The sequence below is a fragment of the Urocitellus parryii genome, chromosome 1, assembly GCF_045843805.1.
Source record: "Urocitellus parryii isolate mUroPar1 chromosome 1, mUroPar1.hap1, whole genome shotgun sequence".
Classification (NCBI taxonomy): Eukaryota; Metazoa; Chordata; class Mammalia; order Rodentia; family Sciuridae; genus Urocitellus; species Urocitellus parryii.
The window spans coordinates 92352617-92376742 of record NC_135531.1 but is presented as its reverse complement, the minus strand read 5'-3'; the positions used below and the strand labels follow the sequence as shown (position 1 = coordinate 92376742).

The 24126-nt window shown below is 36.1% G+C and overlaps 1 protein-coding gene and 1 non-coding gene across 6 annotated transcripts in view; both read right to left on the bottom strand.

Moving 5' to 3' along the window:
* The window catches only part of Apc (APC regulator of Wnt signaling pathway), a 122270-nt gene extending 99132 nt beyond the window's left edge, over positions 1-23138 (bottom strand). For 3 of the 5 annotated variants that reach the window (XM_026401243.2, XM_026401252.2, XM_026401247.2), the window contains exon 1: positions 22810-23138. In XM_026401243.2, the coding sequence (XP_026257028.2) occupies positions 22810-22956 (147 nt within the window). In that variant the 5' untranslated portion in view covers positions 22957-23138. The remainder of the gene's footprint in view (positions 1-22809) is intronic. The other 2 variants (XM_026401246.2, XM_026401248.2) reach the window with 1 other exon arrangement.
* LOC113191520 (small nucleolar RNA SNORA2/SNORA34 family) lies at positions 7284-7419 on the bottom strand. The gene has a single exon (XR_003301895.1). It is a non-coding gene; the product is annotated as a small nucleolar RNA SNORA2/SNORA34 family (small nucleolar RNA).
* Positions 23139-24126: the final 988 nt, after the last annotated feature.

The window sequence follows — 24126 nt, the reverse complement described above, 5'->3', positions numbered from 1 at the left end:
ATGTAAGGTCCTTTCTGATCTGGCCCTTCATACCTCTTCTTCCTTACTACTCCAGCTATATTTCAACCATTTGGACTCCTATGCATTTATCAACAATTTACTCAGTATTTCATCTACTGGAAGATATTTTTCCTGCTCTTCACCAGGCTAATGCTGACCCAGTTTTTAAGATCCAGTGTAGATGTCATCGCCCCAAAGCCTTCCCTAACACCTCCTGCCTGAGTTTAGATCTTCTCCTATAAGCCCCAATATGCTTCCAGACAGTTTACCACTTACCTCACACTTAGGATTATCTACTTATTGGTCTTTCTCAGTAGCCTGTTTAAGGTCAAGACTCTTTTTGTCTTGTAAGTAATCATTATATTCTCAATAGTATTTTAGTATTCTGCCTGGTCCAGAGTAGATCCTCAAATACTTATAAATTTCCAATGAACTACCTCTCTCCTACTTTGAGACCCAAACCTGTGAAGCTGTCTCTATCCCAAGCAGTCCAGTACTTCTCCTTTTATTCTCTGAAATCAGTGATGGACCCAACTTATACCTATTTCCCCCATTAGACTGTGAAATTCTGAACAAGGAGCTCTGTGTTCATCTTCACAACTTGTAACAGCATTGTCCCAGGAACCTAGTAGAAATTAAATATTTGTTGAATGAATAAAGAGCACACCTTAAAAAATACAGGTAAAAAAAGAACAAGCATAGGACAAACTGCTAGTTTCTTTTTTATTTTTCCATATTTACTAATAATGGGACCATAAAACTCTAGAAACATTTTGTACATGCTTTAGGATTAGGGATAGGGAGGGAGCCATTAAAAGATCAAATACTGCAACTTGGGAGGCTGAGGCAGGAAGGATCATGAGTTTAAGGCCAGCCTCAGCAATTTAGTGAGGCTCTAAGCAATTTAATGAGACTCTGTCCAAAATAAAATGTGCTGAGCATGTGTCTCAGCACTTAAAGCACCTCTGGGTTCAAACCCTAGTACCCACACCATACATCAATAAATTGGTCAATCAGTCAATCAAATACTCCCGAGACAGGTCCTTATCACCTCAATTCCTGAAATGCTGTTTATTCTCATCTGCATTTGATACTTATTTCTAACCATTAAGCTCTTGGTTCCCACAAAATTGCCAGTACCTTAAAAACAGGGAGGTACTACTTTAATTGCCTGGCAAAATAGAGGAGGGGCTGTAATGGTAAGAAGGAAAACCTACTCTAGAACAATAAGGAGAGATGAAATGTTTTTGAGATCCCAAATTCAAAAGGTGAAAGAATTTTCCTCTAGAAATAGTGTTATCCAATCTTATATGGGGCTCTTATGGCAGTTAATACCGCACATGAATTAAATAGCCTTTTATGGGAAGAGCTTGGGATATAATCATCATGATCAACGATGTTATTCTTATGGGACCATGCCAGATGTTTGGAGTTTTGAACTCCAATTCCTTCTCCTCCATGTTTTCCCGCTCCCACAAAAGAAAACCCAAATTTCACAACAGGCTTGACATGGTGCTTAATATATTTACTAAAATAACACAAATTTATGTAACTCACAAAATCGAACTGTATACTTTAGTACTACATATTAAAAACGCAAGATTAATGTACCAATAAAATAATCAACTTTTCTGTAACTTCAAGCTCTTCAATTTGATTAAAACCTGATGACATCACTTTCTTTTCAGCTTTCTCAAGGGGAGATTTTTTTTTTCACTTACATCTCCTACACTTTAAGTCAGGAGGCAGGAAGAGTAAGATACTGAAAAGGTCCAAGAAAGCAAAAGATGTGCTTCCTGAGTCCAGTTACCACCTCCAAACCATTTCTTTTACTTTATTAAACACCCAAGATCTTCTACTATATTACTCAAGTCTGTATCCTCTATTGTAACAAGAATTCTCCTTTTTTCCCCCTTGGTACGAGGGATTGAACCCAAGGACTCTTAACCACAGAGCCACATTCCCAGGCCTTTTTATATTTTATTTTGAGACAGGTCTCACTAAGTCATTTAGGGTCTCACTAAGTCATTTAGGCCCTCACTAAATTTCTGAGGCTGTGAACTTGTGATCCTCCTACTTCAGCCTCCTGAGCTCTGGGATTACAGGTGTGCGCCACAGGCTGTATTCTCCATTCTTATCTGCATTATCAATCTCAGTAATTTCAAAGTCTGTATCTACTTCTCTGGATTCACAGTTCATTAATTACTTCCCAATACTTACTGCGTTGATCCACTCAAAGACTCCTGTCATCATCAATAATGGCATCAACTCCAAAATCTTAAACAAAATCTCAATAACTAAATCTCCCATCTTTGAAATATCCTTTTCTTGCCCTCTATCTAGTTCATTCTACTATTTCCAAATTCTACATTCTTTTACCTTATTGAGTTCTCCAATCCAATAAAATATGTTCTTATAATTTTCCACTATTCATTACCTCCATCTTTACTTTCCTCTTTAAAGTCAACAATAACCACTCCTTTCAAACTTCCTAATCTCTTATTCCTCTTTCACTTTATTATATTTACCTGGTAAAATCACAACTTTGGTTGAACTGAGCTAATTCACTTTTGCATGTCTTCACTACAGCAACTTATTACACAGCAAGAGGGATAACAGGGCTGGCTGTTTCAGAGTTATAAACTAGAAAGGACAGTCAACACTGCTTAGAGGAGTACTCTAGTTCCAAGAAAGTTTTCTTTCCCACACTCTAAATAAATTCTTCATGTCTTCTTTGTCTCCTCAAACCTGTAACAGACCTATTTTACTACCTATTCCTTTCTAAGTTAAAGGACTACTACACTGAGAATACAAAAGCATTGAAGAGAAATTCCCTTACATTTCTCCTATATACTTACTTCCTTACTGTATACGTATATGTACTTCTTTACTGTTTAAGTTCCCTGCTCCCATCAATGGTTAATACCTCCATTTGTGGATTTCAACTACTCTTGTCTTCTTTAAGAAATCAACTTTTATTAAGTCCCTCTCTCTGCTATATAATAATTTTCTTCTTTTTACTGTATTATTCTTATGAACACACAAACATGATCTAGTATTACTCATCTTTACAAATTCTTCCTTGACCTTAAACTCTTCACTAGATAGGATCCCATTTTTTTTTTTGCTTCAATATCACACCAATATTTCTTCATTTAGTGGCTTTCATTTTCTCTCTTTAGTTATCCTAAGCCTAAACAATTTCCTTATGTGCAACTGTGAGGGACACCAATAATCACCAACATGACCAAATTCCATTATCTTAATATTCTTAGTAAAATTTGATAAACCTAATTATTCTCTTCTTCCTTAAATATATTTTTTATTTTGGCTTCCATTACACATTCTCCTGGTTTTCCTCCTTCCTCCATTTTCATTTAATGGCTCTGTTTCTTCACTAGTCTAATAGATGGGAGTACCCCAGAACTTGTTCTAGGATTGCCTTCTCTCTTCATTGTTTTCTCACCTAATCTCATGGATTTAAATGTCAACTAGATGGTGCTAAATCTCAAATTTATATCTTCTTTCTCATACTCTCATCTGGATATGCAACTATCTCTCTGATATTTTATGTTGAAGTCTAAATGAGACCTTTAATCTAAACATACATTCAATCCACACATCTCCATGCTCCCGTATCACTTCACACAAACACCTTATAGAACTAAATTTTTCAAATTCTTTTGCAGAGAAATGGATGGCACTAGAGCAGATTATGCTTAGTGAAGCTAGCCAATCCCTAAAAAACAAACACCAAATGTCTTCTTTGATATAATGAGAGCAACTAAGAACAGAGCAGGGAGGAAGAGCAGGAAGAAAAGATTAACATTAAACAGAGACATGAGGTGGGAGAGAAAGGGAGAGAAAAGGGAAATTGCATGGAAATGGAGGGAGACCCTCATTGTTATACAAAATTACATATAAGAGGTTGTGAGGGGAATGGGAAAATAAACAAGGAGAGAAATGAATTACAGTAGATAGGGTAGAGAGAGAAGATGGTGGGAGGGGAGGGGAGGGAGGATAGTAGAGGATAGGAAAGGTAGCAGAATACAAAAGTTACTAATAGGGCATTATGTAAAAATGTGGATGTGTAACCGATGTGATTCTGCAATCTGTATTTGGGGTAAAAATGGGAGTTCATAACCCACTTGAATCTAATGTATGAAATATGATATGTCAAGAGCTTTGTAATGTTTTGAACAACCAATAAAAAAAAGAAAAAAAAAAACAAAAAAAACCCAAAAAAAACAAAAAAAAAGAATTAAATTTTTCAAATTCTTACTCCTCTGAAGATTACCATCATACGTAACAAATGGTTAATTTTTTTCTCAGTTCCATCTTACCATTCACACTATTCTAGCAACACAAATATTCTATTCTTAAACTTATAATCAGAATTCACAACTTTGTGAATGAAAGATACCCTATATCCACTAAGATATAGTGGATGACACTTGGATCCAATGGCTAGACTGAAGTAATAATATCTACAGTAGAGGGAACTAAGATTTTTGTGTATTTGTGATGGCTAATTTTCTGAATCAACCTGACTGGGTTAAAGGATATCCAAATAGTTGGTAAGCATTATTTCTGGATGTATCTATGAGGGTGTTTCCAGAAAAGATTAGCATATGAATTAGAAGAATGAGTTAAACAAGACTTGTCCTAAGCAATGTGGGCATGCATTATCCAACCTACTGAAAGTGCAGACCCAAAGAAAAAAGGAAGAGGAAGGGTGAATTCTATTTTTTCCCTTGGGCGGGGACATCTATCTTCTACTCTAGGACAGTAAGAACTGGTTCTCAGGGCTTCCAATTCCAGGACATTCATCAGCCCTCTCATTACTCCCCACTTCATTCTCAGGCTTTCAGACTCATGAATTACACCTGCATTTTCCTGGGTCTTCAGCTTACAGATAGTACTTTTTGTGGGGGTAAGGGGGAGTTACTGGGGATTTAACCTAGGAGCAATTTGTCTAAGCTTCATCCACAGCCCTTTGCTTAGGGTCTTTCTAAATTGCTGAGGCTAGCCTTGAACTTGTGATTTTTCTGTTTCAGTCTCCTGAGCCCCTGATATTATAGGCATGAGCCACTGTGCCTTGCCAGACAGCACTTATGAGGGACTTCTGGGCTTCCATAACCCCATAAACTCATTCTCACAATAATCTCTTCTCTAAATGCCTCTCATGCATTCCCCCCTCCTTCCTATGGGTTCTGTTTCTCTGAAGAACAGTCTAATAAAGGGTTAAAGCTAGAAAATGTGTATTGCAGTATCTAAGAGAAGCTGGGTGTGGTGGTGCATGACTGTAATCCCAGCAATTCCAGGGGCTGAGGCAGGAGGAATTAAAAGTTTGAGGCTTAGGAAGACACTGTCTCAAAATAAAATAAGGGATGGGGGCTCAATTCCAGAAAAAGAAAAGGAAGGAAGGAAAGAAGGAAGGAAGGAAGCAAGACTAACATTCAAATACTTAAGTTGTTTTAGGTCACATCCATTTTAAACATAAAATTCAGCTTTGTCAGGAAAACAGACTTTTAAAATACCATATCTTGCAGCAGATATTACATGAATATGGTACACATTTTTAAAAGTACAAATAAACATGTATGAAACTAAAGTAAATCTATACCTGTTCCTCAACCATCTATAGAGGCAGAGGTAGTCACTATTACCAGTTTCTTTTCTGTCTTTTCAAACTCTAGTCCTCAGAAACCCCAAATTTTAAAAACAATGCTATAGACAGTCTGGACAAAAAATGTATATTATTATAGTAGAATCTAATTTGTGCTTTCATTAAATATTAGTATTATAGAACATGACATACTTAGGAATTTTGAATGATATTTAAGCTATATTTCTAATTTCAAAACTTTATTATAAAGCGGATACTAGATGAGGATAAACAGCCTTCTATTTAAATCTGATCATATAATAATACTTCAGTGTGGAAATCTAACAGAAGTGAGCCTATAGTAAGAGGTAATTAGGAACGAGCAGGTTAGGTGTGTCAGATTACAGCCATATAAGCAGATGGGTTGTATGGAATTTCCATTATGGATTACCAGCGTAAGGTGAGAGAATCTAGATATTTTACTAATTCTCTGTTTACATAAGCAACTTTTATTGACTTTACTGGGGCTAGAGGATTCACTTTCACGTTCACTTGCTCACTCACATGGCTGGCTGGCAAGCTGGCAGTGGTTCAGACCCCAAGTTGGTCTCTCCACAGGGTAATTTAAGTATTCTCATGACAATGTACTAGCTGGTTCGAGAGTGAGCAATATATAGAGACCAAGGTAGAAGCTACTATGTCTTTTATGATCTATCCTTATAAGTAGTATTCTATTACTGTCCTGTAATATCTTACTGGTCACCCACATAGGCTCTATTCAACATAGGCGAGAACTAGGAAAGCCATGAAAAAACAGAACTCCCCCATTTAAGTAAGGATTAAAGCAGCATTCTTGTTTTTAGTGTCCTGGTAATCTCAAGGTGAGTTTGTACAAAAAGGTCTATGGCTTTTACAATGCTATACAACCTTTTTATTATTTATGCCCTACTTAGGAAAATGCTTGTTTGATTATCAAGCTTTTTGCAGTAATTTTTAAAACTATGTTTACTCTCTGATGAGAAAACATATTACGTAAAGATACTAATACTAGCTTTCTCTTTGATGGGGGCGGGGTATAGTATTGGGGATTTAACCCAGGGGTGCTCTACCACTGAGCAACATCCCCAATCCTTTTTATTTTTTATTTTGAGATGAGATCTCACTAAGTTGCCCAGACTGGACTCAAACTTGAGGTCAATCCCCAGTGCTGGGAACTGAACCCATGTCTATTAGTAAGTGCTCTACCACTGAGCTGTATCTTTACCTTATTACATTTTTTAGCCTACCAAATAAGACGCTATCCTGATATTTTATTAATACCTACTCTTAAATTTAAGGCCAAGAAGCAAATTAAGTGTTACAACTCTAGTAACAACCAAGATGACATGACAAGAAACAAACTGGCTTTGGTAACATAAAAGTAGAATATGGTTTTCTAAATTTTGTGTACAGGTGAGTTTTAGAAAAGTTACCTGATAGAAGCTCCCTGTATCACTTCAGAAAATATATTTTAAAAATACATTGTTAAAACAGTTTGTTTTCATTCTGTAAACATAAAAACTAAATCACAAGAAGATTAAATGATTTGTCCTAATTTAAAGACAGAGCCAAAAACTTGAATCCAGTTTTCTTTTTCTATTGATCCATGGTCAACAATTCTTTTTTTCCCCCCTTCAGATGTTTCTTTCTATTGAATTGACTATTACACTTCTAAAGTTCTGAAGTAGCAACAGACCATAAAAAGACATTACTTTAGGCTCCTGCTTGAAACCAACAGCTTCAACAAACTTCTGGCCTTGATTCAGGGCCAATCAACTAATTCCTACATACAAATCTGAATATATTTACCATTAACAGAAAGATATCAACCATGATAGCAGTGATTGGTCCTTAATTTCAATAAAAATAGTCTACTCTGGACAAATAACAAATGAGTATAAATGTATTAAGTATGAAAAAATTTGCATGCCTTAATTAAAGTAAATGATGATTATGGATAACATAAATAATGAAGGAGAAGCCACAACTACTAGGTTTACATAGGGCCTTCAACAACTTCATTAAAAATAGATTAAAAAGCCAAGTAAAAGATTTTAATCTGCAACTCAGTAAAACTGAAATAAATTTTTAAAAAAACAAAAAACCATTATAGTCGGGCACACCTATAATCTCAGTGATTCAGGAAGCTGAGACAGAAGGATAACAGTAATTTAGTGAGGCCTTAAACAACTTAGTGAGACAAATAAAAATAAAAAATAAAAAAGGGCTAGAGATGTAGCTCAGTAGTAAAGCACCCCTGGGTTAAATCCCTGGTACAAATAAAACACACACACACACACACACACACACACACACACACACACACACACACACAATCTATTTACCAGGCATATATAAGTAATATATATCAAACATAGATGAAAGGGACCCTTTTCCCATCTAGCTATTCTTATCAATTCCTTACATCTAACATTTTGTCAAGAGAATTTTCATGGTTTAAGTCTAGTTCTTAAGGTCTTAAGAATAATAATATTTAATTAACAGGCTGTCACCTGAATTGAGATGTAAATTTTCTGTCAAAGATCTAATTCTATGCTAAGTCAAGAATCTCATCAGTCCAATATAAACTAATAGGAAAACAAAACACTTAATAACTTATCATCAAATATTATTAAGTTGTGGGAAATTTTTTTAACAATATATAATTCCAGAAAGTACGACAGTGAAGGAATAACTGAATTTTGAAGCTACCATGATATGTTATATTGATAAAACACACCTGATTTTTCTACCATATCACTTGGTTTTTTGAGTAAGTATTACATTTCTGTGAAAATTCCTACTAGTTTCAACTGAGACCGAACTTAATAGTTAGTTAGAATTCATGTGTTCTCAGTGAATATTCAACCAAATTAGTACAATAATTAAAATAAATTTGTAGATTTTGTCCATAGTGACACTTTTCCAATCTGTAAGTTTACTTATGGCTGACACATCTTCAAGTGCTGTTGATATATAAACTGATGTATGTTAGAGAAGGCAAAGGAAAAACTCTTGTGTTAAAACTAAGAAACTCTTGAAGAAGTGCTATTGAAATACTTTAAATTATATCAGTCTCTGAAATTAAACTATGGCAAAGACAAGATAAAAGATGACTTAGAAAACATGGGTAGAATATCATAAAACCTAATTAAAGATACCAATTATCAAGATCTAATAAAAACCAAAGAACACAACAGGGAAAATGGTGTGTTATAGTAGTAAGGCAACAATGACAAAATTTTGGAAACGAGATAATAAGAACATTGGCTAAATATGTAAAATGCTATTATAGCAGCAGCACAGTATCATTCATACACTGTCTGAGGTACTTACTCTAGAATAATTACTGCTTTACAGAGGGTATTATTGAAGTAAAAATCTTCAGAAAATGCATACGAGTTGTGTAGTCCTAATCTGAAAAATCCCAAATACTCCAAAATTCAAAACTTTTGGAGTGTTGACATGATGTTATAAATGGCAAATTCCACACTTGACCTCATATGACAGCTCACAGTCAAAATGCAGACACACTAAAAATACCACATAGAAGCAGAATATGTAGTCAGTGGTAAAGTGTGTGCTTAACATATGCAAATCCCAGAGTTTGATCCCTAGCACCATAAAAAGAATTTTAAAAAACTATATAAGATTACCCAAGACATGCACACATATATATTCCAAATTTTAAAAAATTCAAAATCCTAAATACTTTTAGTCTCAAGTATTTTTTGGTAAAGGATACTCAACCCATATGACAGTCTACTCAGGAATAGCACAGACATTAATAAATGCTGAGACTGAAGGCCAAAACAGTTTTACATCTGAATTTAGTCACAGATAGCAAACTTAAAGAAATTAAAATACTAGACTAATGAATTTAACTTAGGAAGTCTAAACTTAATTGTTTGTAATGAATATATGATTAATCAAGATGCATTAATAAATCTCAGTATATTAATAAATTAATTAATCAGCATTAATAAATCTCAGTATATTGTTATTGATAAATCATCAGCTATACCTAGTAGAATGATACAGCTGAAAAAACTTTAAGGAATTACTAATAAGGGGAAAGTCTGAATTTTTAGTCTACTATAACTTAAGCAAGTTACCCACCTCCCTCAGGTTTCTGATTTCACATTCCTAAGACAAGATGAGTGGGATTGGAAGGCACAAGAGAGATTTTACCAAATCTAGAGTTAGTTTTAATTCTAAAATTCTCTCTCCTCCTCATTTCATCCCTCAGTTTTCTAAAGCCAAGTGAGCAAATCTAAAACAAAGAGTTATTTCAATCTAACAAAGCAGGGAAGTAAAGAAACTATAATTAACACGAATCATCAACTTAGTGTCTTCTTTTAGCAGAGAAAAAACAAACAAGTAAACAAATTCAGAAGTTCTAGGCTTCCTTATAAGAGGTGTTTTGCATTTTGTTGATGTATCAATTTAAACGCAAAGAGAGATGGTATTTCATACTAATAGCTATGACTTATAATAAGTCAAATCGTTATTAAATTTTCATCACCATCGTCCCACTCAAGAACTGCCCTCAAATGAATGCCCATTAATGTAAAGACCACTATAGTTTAGTTTGCCTAGAATTTCTAATCTCTATGTTTGACTTCCATTTTTATTTTTTTATTTATATATAATAGCAGAATGCATTACAATTCTTATTACATATATAGAGCACAATTTTTCATATCTCTGTATACATAGTATATTCACACCAATTCGTGTCTTCATACATGTATCTTGGATAATAATGATCATCATATTCAATCATCATTAATTACTCCATACCTCCTCACTTCCCCTCTAACCCTTCTGCCCTATCTAGAGTTCATCTATTCCTCCCATGCTCCCTCTCCCTATTCCACTGAGAATCAGCTTCCTTATATCAAAGAAAACATTTGGCATTTTGTTTTTTGGGATTGGCTAACTTCACTTAGCATTATCTTCTCTAACTCCATCCATTTACCTGCAAATGCTATGATTTTATTCTTTTTTATTGCTGAGTAATATTCCATTGTGTTATATATGCCACATTTTTTTATCCATTCATCTATTGAAGGGCATCTAGGTTGGTTCTACAATTTACCTATTGTGAATTGTGCTGCTATAAACATTGATGTGGCTGTGTCCCTGTAGTATGCTGTTTTTAACTGACTTCCATTTTTAATGGATTTAACGCTGAATTAAAATTTAAATTACATATGTAATATTTTAATAGTTCTTTATTTAATTGAGTCTATGGCATTCTACCCATCTCTTTCTTGTCATTCTTTTCATTTCTTCTGATATCATTTTTAGTGTTTCAATAGCATTCAATTTACATTAATGTAAAGACTACTATAGCTTAGTTTGCCTAGAATTTCTAATATATATATTTGACATCCATATTTAACGGATTTAATTCTAAATTTAAATTTAAATTACACAGGTAATATTTTAAAGATATATGGGTAAGAGTAAAAAAATCATATTTTGTCCCTGAAATGTGAAAGAATACAAAATAAAAATCAGGACATCCACATAGCACAAAAAGAATGCTAATCTTAATTATGAAAAATAAACTCCAGGGGCTGGGGATGTGGCTCAAGCAGTAGCGCACTCGCCTAGCATGCGTGTGGCCTAGGTTCGATCCTCAGCACCACATACAAACACAAACAAAGATGTTGTGTCCGCCAAAAACTAAAAAATAAATATTAAAAAATAAAAAATAAAATAAACTCCAACTTCCAAAAAAAAATACTACAGGACAAACTTGTTTATAGTTCCTTCTCAGCTCAGTGTATTCTCCCTCTAACCCCACATAATCCTACTCCAAAATGTTTATATTATGTTCTGTTTGCTTACAAAAAGGACAATTCCTGCCCCAATGTGCTATTCACAATATCAAATATTTTGATTTCTCTAATGAAATAAAATATCTTCTGCCTCTTTCCCTTGGGAGTTTTGCAAATAATAAGAACTAGTCTGATCTAAAAAAAAAAAAAAAAAAAAAGTTAAACCACAGCTTTCCCAGGTATTCCTATTTATACTATAAAAGGGCATTAACAAAAGGAATACTTCATTTATTCCTCTTGTAGAAACAGCATATCAGGCAATTTGGACCTACTATCCCTTCAAAAGCAATTTAAAGATTGATAAGATATCAATCTTCTTAAAAGCAACAAATAACTACTAATGTAGTGAGAAATGACTAACCAGCTCAAATCCATTAGAAGTCAGGAACCCAGAAAGGTGATCTCAGCTTTAGTCTTTTGAGTTTGCAAACAAGCATTTAAGCTTTGATGTTTGTTGCCTGCAATACAGAACAGGGGAGATGAAGGGTGAAAACACTGTTGGCTGTAGGCTGAGATTCTCAAGGGCTACACTCCTAGAATAAAAAGGAACCAAGAGACTAAACAGTGTTTTCCACTAGTATAATAAAACACATGCGATAATCAACCTACAAAGAGAAAAGTTTTGTTTTGGCTTGCAGTTGTAAAAAGTTTCTAATCCATAATCTAGAGGCTTCATTGCTTTGGATCTCTGGCAAGGTAGCACATAACAGCAGCAATGCATGGCAGAGCAAACTTTCACCTCAGAAACCAGGAGGTAAAGCAAAAAAGGAGAAAACTTGGACCCCAAAATTAACTTCTATGGGACACTAACAATGCTAACGATCTCCCACCAGGACGCACCTTCTAAAGGTTCTACTACCTCCCACAGCACAACGCTGGGACTAAGTGCTTAACACATGGACCTCTGAGGAGGCTACCCTATTCTAACCATAACAAAAACTATGCAGTTAGGTCATATTTAAGTTTCTAGGTGGCCCAGTAAAGTTAAGATATGAAATTTGATTAAGATGGTTTTATACCCTCAGGCACTTGACAATAGCAAGTAAATATCTTCTTTAGAGAAACATTAACTTTATCATATATCAGATTAGTTCTACAACAGACAAGTAATCAGATTCACAGAGACTGGGAAACACTGGCATTAAGAAACAGCAAAATAACTATGTTATTATACTCAAGAAGATAAAAGTCAAACTTTCTTAAATTTTTATTTTTTACTATTGCTTGGACTGAAAACTATAAAACATACATATAAAACTATAATATAGATAAAAAATAAAAATTCTAGTACTGTAAAATAAAATAACCTAAATCAAGTACTTACTAGATGAATAAGCAATAGGTAAAACAGGTGAAAAATGAACTTTGAAAATAAAAAAATTCAAAATAAAGCCTCGAGGAAAAAACAAAGGGAAAAAAAATCATAAAAGAGGGTTAAAGACAGATAAGATGGTCTTAACATATAACTTGGAATCCCAAAAGTATGAGAGAGAAAATGAGGCAAAGGTAATATCTTTTTTCTTTTTATTTATTTATTTTGTAGCATTGGAGATTGAACCCAGGGTTGCTTTACTGAGCTACATTGCCAGATCATTTTATTTTTTATTTTGAGACAGTGTCTTGTCTTGCTAAGTTGCCAAAGCTAGTCTCAAATTTGGAACTCTCCTGCCTCAGCCTCTGCAGTTGCTGGAATTACAGGCATGCACCACTGAGCCCAGGAGGTAAAGGTACTATCTGAAGAAACTATGGCTAAAGAATTTCCAGGACTGATAAGACACCAATTCACACATTCCTGAAGTCCAAAGATTAAATGTGTATGTACAGCATGGTGAAAACAACAGAAAAGAAAGATAAAGTTAAAAATCTTGAAACCAAAATGATAGGTACTTTAAAAGGGGAAATATAATTTAAATGGAGAAACACAAAGAGCTAATAATTAGGGAATGGGATAGAATGAAGTAAGCATCAACCTAGAATGTGCTGAAAGAATATAAACTGTTATCCTAGAAATCTATATCTAGAAAAAAAATCCTTCAAGAATGAGATAAAATAGCTGGGCTCAGTGGCACACACCTGTAATCCCAGCTACTTGAAAGGCTCAGGCAGGATGACAAATTCAACTTGAGCATTTTAGTGAGACCTTGTCTTAAAAAAAAAAAAAAAAAGTGTGGGTAGCTCAACGGAAGAAGTGTTTGCCAAGCAAGCAGGAGGCAAAAACAAACAAGTGAACAAAATCAAAGGAGGTAAAATAGACATTTTCAGGCAGACTAAATAAAATTTTAAATGAAAATGATTCTAAGTGGAAGAGTACAGGAAATGTAAAATATGGTAATACATGAGTTAACTGACACAGAATACTGATAGTGTAAAAGAATAGTGAGGGAAAAGGAAAATAGGAATGAACTAAAATGCACAACAACAATATTATATGAGCAGTGTTGCAAGTAAATAGAATTCACTTGCATCATCTTGGAAGAAAATAAAGTTATTGGTTAATATTAAACTTTATGGGGCTGGGGATGTGGCTCAACCGCTAACGCGCTTGCCTGGCATGCAGGGGGCTCTGGGTTCAATCCTCAGCACCACATAAAAATAATAAAAAATAAAGATGTTGTGTCCACTGAAAACTGAAAAATATTAAAAAATTCTCTCTCTCTCTCTCTTTAAAAAAAATTAGACTTTATAAGAAGTATATATTGTGATTTCTAGAGTCACTAGTAAGAGAAGAGGAAAAAAAAGGTCATAACCTCCAAATAATGACGGGAAAAATCTGAATGATGAAATGGCCAGTTAATCTAAATAACTATATATATATATATATGAAAGAATTAGGGAGGGGTGGGGGCATGGGGATAGGAAAGATGGTGGTGTGAGACAGACATCATTACCCTAGGTACATGTTCGATTACATGAATGCTGTGACCCTACTTTGTGTACAACCAGAAGTGAAAAATTGTGCTCCATTTGCGTACAATACCCCAAAGAGCATTTTGCTGTCATATATAACTGATTAGAACAAATAAATTTAAAAATTTAAAAAAAGAAAGAATTAGCAGATATCACAAATGTAAAGTATATAATATGATTTAAATCCAAATATGTCACATAAAAGACATCTAAAACAAAAGAATATAGGAAGTCTGGAGGTAAAAGAATGGAAAAAGACATGCTCCTGCAAACAGTAATAAAGAGAAAGCTGGAGTTATACACTAATCCCAAACTAGATTCTAATGCAAAAAGTACTACTTAAATAAAAGAGGAATGCTTCATAATATAAATTCACCGAGAAGACATCATTATTATGCATTTCCATGCAACCACTAGCACAGCCTCAACTGTATAAGTTGACAGAAACTACAAGGGAAAATCAAATCTTAATGAAATATTTTCACATACTCTTCTGTAATTAATAGGAGCAAACAAAAGATCACTAATAATATTAAGAGCTGAAATACAGGGTTAACAAACATGACTTACTGAAAAAACAACACTACACACACTAACTACAGAGAAGAAAAGACAATAAATAATTGGCCTTTTGTTATCCATGGAGTCTGCATCCCATCAATCAAAAATATATATAAACAACTGTACTGAACATGTACAGAATTATTTCCCTTGTCATTATTCCCTAAACAATTCAGTATAACTATTGACATAAAAATTACATTGTATTATGTATTCTAAGTAATCTATAGATGATTTAATGTATACAGAGGTTGTGCATGTTAAAGGAGAATGTGTCTTAAAGGAGAATGAAATTATGGCATTTGCAAGTAAATGGATGGAGCTAGAGAATATTATGCTAAGCGAAATAAGCCAATCCCAAAGAACCAAAGGCCAAATGTTCTCTCTGATATATGGATACTAATTCATAATAAGTGGGGAGGGGAAGAATAGAAGTATTTTGAACTGGACAGAGGGTAGTGAAGGGAAGGGAGGAGGCATGTGGGTCAGAATGATAGTAGAATGAATCATACATTATTACCCTATGTGCATATATGATTACATGAACTGTGTAATTCTATGTCATGTACAACAAGACAAATGAGAAGTTATACTCCATTTATGTATGATATGTCAAAATGCATTCTTCTGTTGTGTATAAATAGAACAAATTTTAAAAAATGAGAAACTGTGGGCTGGGGATATAGCTCAGCGGTAGACAGATTGCTTAGCACATGTGAAGCACTGGGTTCAATCTCTAGTATTGCAAAAAATAAAAATAAAAGAATAAAAGAAGGGGGTATCAAATTATAAAAACTTTCCACTAAGAAAACTCCCATTCCAGATGGTTTCTCTGCTGAATTATTAACAAATATTTATAAAGAAATAATTCCAATCATACATAAATTCTTCCACAACAAAAATGAGTATCATTTCATTTTTTAAGGCTAGCACAATGTTGATTTCAAATCCTGACAAGGATAATGTAGGCTCTTTCACATGTACATCATTTCATGACTTAGCCCATTACTTCATTCATTCAGATCTCTTAGCTCAAAAGCTTCTCAAAAAGCCCTTTGCTTACCAGCCCATCTAAACTAGCATCCCATTAGACTTTCTCCCCTGAGCCTATTAATTTCAAAGCTTACATACTACCTGATATTATTTGTGCGTATGTATGTGTGTCGGGGGGGGGGTCCATGTATAATGTTTTTTGACTATATGCTTCCCACTGAGATTTAAGCTCAAAGAGAGTACAGACTCTGTTTTGTTCACTATTCTTGCCACACTACCTGCACATAGCAGACTCAAAAAATCTGGGATTTGTTTGTTTGCTCAGTTAGTTTTATACTATCCAGGGTCTTGCATATACTAGGCAAGCACTCTACCACTGAACTGTAACACCAGCCTCTAAAAATCTTTGTTAAATAAATGACACCTGTGTTCAGCTTTATTACTGAGAAAAACAGACAATCCTCCATATCCATGGGCTCTTGAGTTCAACCAACAGTATATAATAAATATTTGGGGAAAAATGTGTCTAAATTTAACTTGCAGTCTTATTCCCCCTCTTGTCATTATTCCCTAAACAATATAGTTTACTATTTACATAGCATTTACATTGTATTTGGTACATGCTGAGTATCCCTTATCCAAAATGCTTGGGACCAGAAATGTTTGGGATTTTGAATTTTTTAATATTTGCATGTGCACAAGGATGAGACCTAAGTCTAAAAATGAAATAACTTATGTCTTATATACACCTTAAACACAGTCTAAAGGTAATTTTATGCAATATTTTTAGTGCACCTCTTTAGTACAATCTATCACATGAGGTCAGATGTAAAAATTCCACTTGCAGTGTCTTGTCAGTGCTCAAAAAGCTTTGGACTTTGGAGCATTTCAGATTTTAAATGTTTGCATTAGTGATGCTGAACCTGAATTATAAGCAATCTAGAGGTGATTTAAAGTATATGGGAGAATATGATAGGTTATATGCAAATACTATGCCACATTATACAAGAGATTTGAGCATTCACAGTGGACCCTGGAACCAATCTCCTGAGGGTGCCAAGGGATGACTCTAATGGCAAAAACACTCCTAAAATTCAGAAAGGCTTTCAAATGAATTCATACTCTATTAATTATCAGAACATTACATATAGGCTTTGGTGGTAGGGGTACCTATTGTACATAATTCAGGGTTCAACAACAACTGTTGTATTAGGCACAAAATCATTCATAATTCTTTCTATATATGATTGTACCATAAGTCAGAGTATTCTACACATTTAGACTTTAAGAACATAAAGATAATTAAGACAAGGTGAATTAATGCATGAGATAAGGAACAATACAGTCTGTTATATATAATAGAGACATAGAATATAAAATATGGCATAATAGAGGAAAATAGGTGTTTAGAAATGATTTCAAGAGTGGTGATATTGAACAAATACTTGAAAAATCAAATACAAAAAAATTCTTCATTTTTCTGGGTGTGGTGGCATATACCCATAATCCCAGCTAACTTGGGAGGCTGGGCAAGAAGACAGCAAATGCAAGGCCAGTCTGGGCAACTTTGCAGGACCTATCACAAAATCAAATAAAAAAGAGCTAGGGATATAGCTTAGGGGTAAAGTACTTTCCTAGAATGCTTGAGAGCATGGGTTTAATTCCCAGGACTTGGGGGGAAAAATATATTTTTAATTTTACTTTGTATGTGAAATAAGGGTGCTGTCTGAAAGTACTACAGTAATTTGCTATCATGAGACAGGGTGGCCTGAGAATAAAACCAAAACAAGGGAAATGACAGAGCAGACCAATTAGAGAAATTGGGCCAAGTCCTTCATTTCACGTGAGCCACTGGATTATATCTTAGCTAAAGTTTAACTACAAGGAAGTAACACTTCCTTTTTTGTTTAAGCCAGTTTGAATTTGGTTTTCTGCAACTAAGAATATAATACAGATGAATCCCAGTGAATTCTTTCAAAAGGCACACTATTTCAGTGTGTGGTGGCATTTTTGAAGGGACAATTCTTTGTTTTTTTATGGACCATTCCAAATATCACAGGACACTTACTGTGTTTGGCTTTCACTCACTAATTGTCAGTGGACCTGACGGTTACTATGACAACCAAAAATGTTCCCTACATGTCTCTCATTCCTAAAGGGAACCACAAATAATAGTTGTTACATATCACTGTTTCTCATAGTGGCTTTACTGGGTATGCTTAATGTACTTAACATCGATCTTTAAAGAACCCAGATATTCTAATGTATCATTCAAATTTATTATAATTTTACATATTAATCCATTTTAAACAGTCAGTTATGATTATATGAATATTCGTTCAAAATTCGTTGTTTAGCTTACATCAACTCTTGGGCAAAAGTTTACTATTGCTGTCTGAAAATTCTTATTAAAACTTACTTCTCAATACAATACTATAAAAAGTATGTCACTGATACTGTTACCTTCTCTTCAGTCATTTGCCTTTTTCCTAGACTGAAATGCCACATATTGATTTTCCTAGCTTCTCTGCAACCAGGTGATAGACATGCCAGGATGGACGTCAGATACAGACTTTCTGTTGTAGGTTTTCTTGCCTAATCAAGAGATGAGAGGGCAAACTCCCATTTGTCTTTGTTAGCTGTCTGACAACTATGATGCCTGAGTAGAAAGAGCCATCGGCAACTATGATGGGACAAGTACAAAGGTCAGCACACTATAAGGATAGTCAAATTTAAAGATGGAAAACATCTGGATCCTTGATAACATCACTGTTCAGTTGACTAACCACGGACTCCTTCAACTCTAAACTTCTTTTTATGTGAGACACTGTTTAAATCATAGTTAACTGAGTATTCTATAACTTGTGGCATAATATAAGACATATGCAAGATCTGACCACTGATTGACAATGGAAGAACCACTAAGATGACTACAAGGTTTTTAAACAAGGTGGCTGAGAGACAGGTGGTTACAAAAGAGAAGACAGGAAGAGGAGGAATACACACACACACACACACACACACACACGTATAAACACAGGAAGTGAGGGTAAGTGTAGGATATAGATAAAACTGATCCAGTTTGGCCGAGTTAGACTTATGGCAGTAATCTTAAGAGACACATGCCAAATAGTAAAAATGGGAAGTAGAGTTACAGAAGCGAAAAACAACCACACAGACATAATTTATAATCATAAAGACAAAAAGGATATGATCACCAAGAAAATACAGTGAAAAGTATACAGATTCTTGAAGACACTTATTACCTTTGTAGGATCCATTCCACCTCTCTGCACTATGCTGCACTCCTTATTTTTAGAAAGGATTCATTCCATTGGCAAGGCCAGTTAGAATTCCGTCCCTCTTAACAAAGATATTGTTACAGGCTTGGCGGCATGATCTTCTGTTTGTTCAGAGTAGAGCTAAGGATTTTGAGGAAAGGTTAGGAGAGAAGCAGCCTCTCTCCCTTTGAAAGTAAATGGAAAAAGCTATAACGTGAACATTGCTGGTGGCCATCTTTTTGAAGCCAATGTGAGCATAAAGCCAAAATGAGAGAACAAAATTGAGAGAGTAGACAAGACATGGGACTTTAGCTCCAATGACATGATCTCTGAACAAACAACACTTCAAGTCATTTCTATCTACGTACTTACAATTACATGAGCCAATATATTACTTCTGCTCTTAAATCCTGTTTGCAGCCTAATTGATAGAGGGAACAGCTGTGTTTAGGGGTAAGAACAAAGTCAAGAGAGTGTAGGAAATGTGAAGAAGCTTTCAGAGAAATAGGGAATCAAGAAGTACAATGTAGCCAGGTGTGGTGGTACATGCCTGTAATACAAGTGGCTTGGGAGGCTGAAGCAGGAGGATCGTGAATTCAAAGCCAGCCTCAGCAACAGTGAAGCCCTAAGCAACTCAGTGACACCCTGTCTTAAATAAAATACAAAACAGGGCTGGGGATATGGCTCAGTGGTCGAGTTCAAACCCCAGTAGTCCCCACCAAAAAAAATTGTACAATGTAGAAGAACCAAGAAATTAAATCATCTTACTACCATAGAATGTATTTCACAAATGGTCTAAAGAAATCAAAGATAACGGAAGAAAAGCTGTTGGATTTGGTAATTAGAAGGCCACAGGTGACTTTTAAATACACCAATTTCAAGAGTAATGGAAGTCATGATGAAAAGGAAGGATGAATTTATTAAGAACTCCACAATGTACTAAATAATTGGTTGGACATTTAACAGGTATTAACTTCTTCCATACTCACTGGGTGAACTTAGGTACTTTATAAACACAGAATAGTTTGAGTAGCAATATGACGACAGCCACAAACTACTAAGTGGTTTTAACAGACTTCAAACACAAGATTAAAAGATTTATCTGGCTCAAAGTCAATCTTCGTCCCACTATATCAGGCTTCTGGAATGAAAAAAAATGAGTCGTTAGGGAAAAAAATAAAAATTTAGTGGCATAGCAGATTCAAAATTCATAATGATCTGCTAGAGTTGAGAAGCATACAGCACTTGCATCTGGTAGCCCTGGAAAAGGCATAAGCATGTATGTAGTTTAGAGAGGGAGAAACTGAAGGTGGATAAGAAGTGATATAAAGGCAGTTCTAGAGAGATGGGAAGGGATGATCATGAATACATCTGAAGGGGGTTGCTGTTGAAAAGAAGAAAAGACATTTCCTCTTCTAAGACATGAATAAACAAGGGGATAATATTAAGAAGAAAACTGGGTAGTAGAAGATGGTTTTTTCTTAATGCAGGAAGAGATCAAGTTATTTGCTATAAATGAGACAAAATGGAACACAAGACTAAAGACCCAGCAGAGTACCCAAGTTGGTATGAAAACTAATCAGTATTCTTTATGTAACTGCTTTTTGGAAACCCTCAGGATTTCAGGGATCAAACTGATAAAGATGATGAGACTTATTCAGGACTGGGGACTAGAAAGGTTAAAACTACAGAAAGTGAAGAATTCCACGCCATCAATAAAAACTTGGTAAAAACTGATTATCCTGGTTATATAGGGAAGCAAATGGCATCATCAGTAGGCAAATGGATTGGATGAACAGATAAAGAGGTTTCATAAAGAGAATGAAAGGGAAAACAGCTTCTTTAAGAGTGGAATAGTGAGAAGTTTTAATGAAAATTTGTGGTCAGAGAAGTTTTGACACGGAGCTTCAAATCATTTTTCCAGAAGCAGCCAGCCATTGATTGGAGCACAGCAGTTTCAACTTCCCTATTGTCCCTTCAAATGAAAGAACAAAACAAGGTCTAAAATGCAGTCTTTGGATGTGGAAAAGTGAAGGTTGCCAATAAACAAATGAACTACAAGAATCAAACAAAAATATTTCATATTAGAAATGGAACAATTCTATCTCTAAAATTATAAAAGCCCACACATTTGCAATCTTAAAGGGCATACTATATCTCATATATATGTACATATTATACATATATATATGTTGGTTTTTTTGGTACCAGGGTTTGAACTCAAGGGCACTTAACCACTGAGCCACATTCCCAGCCCTATTTTGTATTTCATTAGAGATAGAGTCTCACTGAGTTGCTTAGTGCTTTGCTTTTGCTGAGACTGGCTTTGAACTCCTGATCCTCCTGCTTCAGCCTCCCAAGCCACTGGTATTACAGGTATGCACCACGGTACCCAGCATTATTTATATTTTTAAGCACCCGTCTATGTCTATGTTTTCCGGGCTCAATACCTAACCCAATTACAGGAAAAGATGAAATAATCAGTCACAGCAACTTCATCTACTATCACTTTGATTCTACAGTTTGTACTTATAAACCCTGGCAAGGTACCACATAATTTATTTAGGACAGTTTCTTATATCAATAAATTGCGATGAGCCTTGCCATAGTAATAAAGAAGGGAGAGAAGAGACTGGCACAAACCTAAATTTTACAGAAAATATTAAGCATTATAGGAATTGTCAAGCAGTAGCAACAATTGAGAATACAAGCAATTTGAGTAGTTTTGAGCTTAAAAAAAGTTTTTTTTTCTATTTTAGTCCTTCTAAATGTAACAAAGGGTCTGTACAAAACAGGATTCTAAAGCTTCAGTGTGCCATCTAAGCCAACAGTGAATAAAAGAATGAATCACATATCTTTTCTCGGGTCGTTATGTGATATCTTACATTTATAAGGTCTTCTTTTTTAAAGGGAACATAACAAGTACCAATTCTTTCACTGGATCTACAAAACCCAGCCTCAAAAGTCCAGAGACCCCAAAATTTACTACGCCGAAAAAGATTAATTATTTAGATGAACAACCACAGCTCCATTTCCCTACTCTGCATGAGTTCTAGGAGTCAGTCTTTCCTAAACCATCCCAGTCTCCGGTAGACTTGATTTCCCTACGGTGAACAGAATTCGCCGGCCTCTGGAATACAAGCTTTTTTCTTTGTGACTCCAAATGCCGGGCTTTCCAATAATCTTCCTAGATAGGGAGCTAAAAACTTTGAAAAGAAGCGATAAGGTCGAAACGAGGAAGATCGGGAAGCGACTGAAACTGGAGGGGAGGGCGACCCATCCACCTAACGCGAACCGGGCACAGTTCTCAGGGACGAAGCTTGCTCAGCAGTCAGGAAAGGTGAGGAGGGCAGAGGGCGTCACAACCGTGGCCCACCGTATGAGAATGAAGAACCTGTGAAGCCAGAGGCCAAGAGGAGGCCTAAAAGGGGGCGCGGGAGGGAAGGGGGTGGGACGTGGAGACAAGGGAGCCGCAGAGCCCGCCGAGCCCCACAGGGTCCGTATCGCTGCGGGGCAAAGTAGAGGGAGCTTTGCCAGGGCGGGAGACGCCAAAGCTCACAGCCTCACTCACCTGCCAGACGTTCGCCCGGCGGCCAGAAGCCTGGGCTCTTCTGCCGGTCACAGTCCCTGCCGCCGCCGGAGCTCCAGGACCGAGAGTCGAGGATGGTACAGAAGCAGGCAAAGCGGCTACGGGACCGAAGCCCAGGGAGACGTACATAGGGGGAGCTGGGGGCCCGGGAAGGCAACTCCGTGCTTCACCTTCCTCACCGGCAGCCAACAGCGCTTCCCGGGAACAGCATCGCGCCAGCCTCAGTCCGCTGCTCCCGGGCCTTCGCCCGAAGCTTCCCCCAAACAGCGGCGGGGTTTCCGGCGGCCACACTCCGCCCCCTCGCTACTTGGCTTCCGCCATCTTGTTAGAGGCGGGAAGAATGCAATGCGCACGCGCGAATGCTGGCGGGCGTCCCGCTGTCCCCGGGCCCAGGAGCCTTAGTGCGCAGCCGTGTGGGCCACTGCGTTCCTTCTGCGACGTCCAGTTTCTCGTAGTTGGCTTGTGCTCTTTGGCTGCTGGGAGAGCGGACTCATGAGTTGACAGACCTGTTCACCTTTCCTGAAGTGTATTGCAACCAAATGAATAGAATATTCTGCGCACACTGCACTCAGTTATTCTGCAGTCATCTACAGACCTCCCACCATATACCAAGCCCTGGTTAGCCCCTGATGATAGATTGGTAAAGCATGGCTCTAGCGTGCCAAAGGAGCACCTATTCTAGTGGAGAAGACTGAGATGAACAAGTTCTTGTTTTGTAACTGCCCCCCCTAACTCCCTCCCTAGTTCTGTTTCAAAACATACCTCTTCAGGAAGTCCTCCCAGCTTGTCTCTGTTTGATCAGTGTTCTACCTTGCTTTACCCTTCCAGCTTAATTTCATTCGGCATTAACAATGTCACTAGGGTTTCTGTTACATACTAAATATCTGTTCCAGGCTCTAGGTTTACAGCAATAAGGAATATAAATGAATGGGACCCATAAGTATTGGGGATATACTAGGGCAGAGTCTTTAAGACAGAGGGAACAACAAAACAGGCAATTGGGAATGAGTCTAGTAGGTAAGAGACAAAAAAGGTAGACCTTGTGGACATTGCTAGGAGGTATGGTCAGGAGGAAGTGGGGACCAAATCAAGCAGGGGCTTGAGGCCTGGTAAGAAGTTGGGATTAATTACAAGTGTGCCCTCTAACTTGTTGCTGCTGCAACCTGCTACTCCTTTTCAATCATTTCTAGTTCCTAACTTCCTCTGCTTTGTACACGTTGATTTGACTTTTTAGAAGACAATTTTTTCTTGTTGTTATTTTTATGTTAAATGTGTTATCTTCTAGAGTACTGTTTCAAT